General features: G+C 61.4%; 1 protein-coding gene across 1 annotated transcript; it reads left to right on the forward strand.

Moving 5' to 3' along the window:
• Positions 1-1089: 1089 nt before the first annotated feature.
• On the forward strand, positions 1090-3011 carry LOC109779267 (uncharacterized). The gene is made up of 2 exons (XM_020337870.1): positions 1090-1382; positions 1466-3011. Exons 1-2 carry the CDS (start codon positions 1090-1092, stop codon positions 3009-3011), a joined length of 1839 nt encoding a protein of 612 aa, XP_020193459.1.
• The last annotated feature ends 239 nt before the right edge of the window (positions 3012-3250 follow it).

Below are 3250 nucleotides of genomic sequence, written 5' to 3' on the forward strand. Positions count from 1 at the left end.
AATCCGAATCATTATTGTTGTGCGAGAAAACTTAATTTCAAGCGCAATGCAGAACATGTTATATGAATTGCTAGAGTGAAAATACGATTGAACATGTCCCATTTTCATAGAGTATATCTGAAATCATCATTTACATATTGTAAATGTGATATGGACAGATCAACCTCCAATTTAAATTCATGGTACAGCGGATGGCCTGATCTGGTGGTCAACGGAAATACATAGGCACTTGTGCGGGATTAGTGCATAACCGAAGGGCTACAATGAAAAACCTTCAAAAGAGTTCGCGGGTGTCCGTTCGATGCCGCAACACTCACCGTGCCATGCTGCGTCCTCCGGCCATGGGTCCCGCGCGCCCGTGGGTGCTGCCGCCGTCCATGGGGGCATGCGTGCATGTCCAGCCGCTGGCTTCCGGGCCGTGCCGGACGACTGCCGGAATCCGTGGATGCGCGACGAAGAGCAGGGGCCTGAGCAGGCATATCGCTGCACCATGGGCCGCCATGGCAGGAGCGTCCCAGTGCCGCCCGCAATTGGTGAAGCAGAGGTCGAGCGTGGTGCGTCGAAACTGTAGGTGGCCGCACTGAGCGCTGACGGGCTGGGAGCCGACGAGGCCATGCTGCCGCCGCGCTCGCGCAATATGCCGGCAAGCGCAGCGCCGCCGCGCAGGACGGGGCCGTCCGGTTCAGTAGCTAACTTAGTTTTCTTTCAGTTAGCAAATAAACGGCCAAGTCACGTGTGCATGTACACGATGAGGCCGATCCTAGTTTCAGTTAGTAGTTAGCTAGCTTGGCGCGGCCGTTAGTGTTGCATGGGATGGCATGCAGCGTAGCTCGCGGCACGCGCGCATCACTCGCACGTCGAGCGTCGTGGGATGGCACGGCCGGTCTGCTCGCGTGTGGAGTTGATCTTTTCTTCTGTAATCTCAGTACAAATAAGAGAAGAGGAAAACGGGAAAAGCTGCAACGCAGTACGCAGCACAAAACCACCTGAGTCATCGTCCTCCTCTCACCATTGTTGTCGTGAGCTAGAGTTTGCAGGTCCTCCTGGTTCCAACAAGTGGCATCAGAGCCGCGTCGTTCCTCGGCGACCATGGCTGGTTCGACATCCCCGGGGGGCACTCCGGTGACCGTTGACGCCGCGGCAGCGGCCCGTACAACAGCTGGCAAGAACGGCGACGACGGCGCGTGCTCGCCGACTCCAGACCGCGGTCGCAGCCGTGGTCGGAGTCGAACCCGCAGGCACGGCAAGGAGATCGTCGTGCACGAGCGCACGGTCCAGGAGCGCCTCGTCCCGGGCGGCAACACGGTGTGGCCGATGCTCACGCCGACGAACTACTTTGAGTGGTCCATGCTGATGCAAATCAACATGGAGGCCAACTTGATGTTGGACGCGGTTGAGGGAAACCCGACAAGCGTCCCCAACGACAAGGCGGCGCTGGCGGCTATCCTGCGATCCGTACCGCCAGAGATGGTGGGTGCGATTGTGGTGAAGAGGACGGCGAAGGAGGCGTGGACACGATCAAGACCATGCGCATGGGCGTGGCGCGCGTCCGCGAAGCCACGGCGCAACGACTGCGCTCCGAGTTTGAGGCGATCGCGTTCCGCGACGGTGAAACGCTCGACGCGTTCGGCATGCGGATCACCTCGCTCGTCAATAACCTGCGCTCGCTCGGCGACACCATGGATGAGGTGAGAGTGGTTCAGAAATTCCTCCGCGTCGTCCCGTCTCGGTACATGCAGATTGATCTCGCCATCGAGACGATGCTCGACCACAACACGCTCTCAGTTGAGGAGCTCGTCGGTCGCCTGCGCTCCGCGGAGGAGCGCTACCTCACCAACGATCAAGGTGGAGGCGGCGGGGCACAGCTGCTGATGACGGAGGCGCAGTGGCAGGCACGGAAGAACCAGCGCGCCCAAGGCCAGAACAGTGGCCAGGGCGGCGGTCAAGGCGGCTCCGGTGGACCATGCGGGTCTGGCGGACAGGGCGGCGGCTCCGGTGGACCATGCGGGTCTGGCGGACAGGGCGGCGGCTCAAGCCGTCGCCGTGGCAAGCAGCAAAACCGTCGTGGTGGCGGCCAGGGCGGTGGTGGACATGGCGGGCGCGACGGCGCGAACGGAGAGCACGACATGTCCCAGGTCAAGTGTTACAATTGTAACAAACCTAGGCACTTCTCCAAGCACTGCACCAAGCCACGACGTGAACGCAAGGAGCAGGCGAACTTGGCGCGTGGCGAAGGGGAAGACACGGAGACGTCTCTCCTGCTGACCACGGTGAGCGCGCTCTCGACAACCATAGAGCGCCCGGTCGAGCGCGTTCTCCTCAACGAGGAGCGCTCCCAGGTGCGAGCCGGCCCTGCCGACGGTCGCTGCGACATGTCCTGGTACCTGGACACCGGGGCGAGCAACCACATGTCCGGGTGCCGGGAGATCTTCTCCGAGCTTGATGTCGGCGTGCGCGGCTCCGTGAGGCTTGGCGACGGCAACGACGTCCAGATCGAGGGGAGGGGCACCATTCTCTTTGAGTGCCGAAACGGTGAGCACCTGACCCTGTCAGAGGTGTACTTCATACCTCGTCTTCGCAGCAATATTATCAGCTTGGGTCAGATGGACGAGCTTGGGTGTGAGACCAACATCCGCCATGGGCTGCTGCGGCTTCGCGATCAGGAAGGCCGCCTCATCGCGCGCGTTCAGAGGAACGGCGGACGGCTGTACGTGCTCCGCCTGACGGCAGGGCGCCCTGTCTGCCTGTTGTCACGCGGTGCGGACGAGGCGTGGTTGTGGCACGGTCGCTACGGCCACCTGAACTTCCGTGCGCTGCGGGATCTGGGGTGCTTGGGCATGGCGGACGGCGTTCCCGTCATCGACCGCGTCGACCAAGTGTGCGACGGGTGCGCCCTGGGCAAGCAGCATCGGCCGGTTCACCCAGGCCACGACGTATCGCGCGGAGCGTGCTCTGGAGCTCGTCCACAGCGATCTATGTGGGCCGATCAAGCCAGCCACAGCGGGAGGTAGCCGGTATTTTCTCCTGATCGTTGATGATTGCTCACGATACATGTGGCTTGAGGTGTTGCAAACCAAGGATGAGGCGTTCGATCGCTTCAAGAAAATCAAGGCACGGCCCGAGGCCGAATCGAACTGCAACCTCCTGGCGTTCCACTCGGATCGGGGCGGCGAGTTCAACTCGATCGCCTTCCGCAAGTACTGCGACGACGGCGGCATCAAGCACTGCACCACCGTGCCGTACACGCCCC

This window comes from Aegilops tauschii, chromosome 3, assembly GCF_002575655.3.
Source record: "Aegilops tauschii subsp. strangulata cultivar AL8/78 chromosome 3, Aet v6.0, whole genome shotgun sequence".
Lineage (NCBI taxonomy): Eukaryota > Viridiplantae > Streptophyta > Magnoliopsida > Poales > Poaceae > Aegilops > Aegilops tauschii.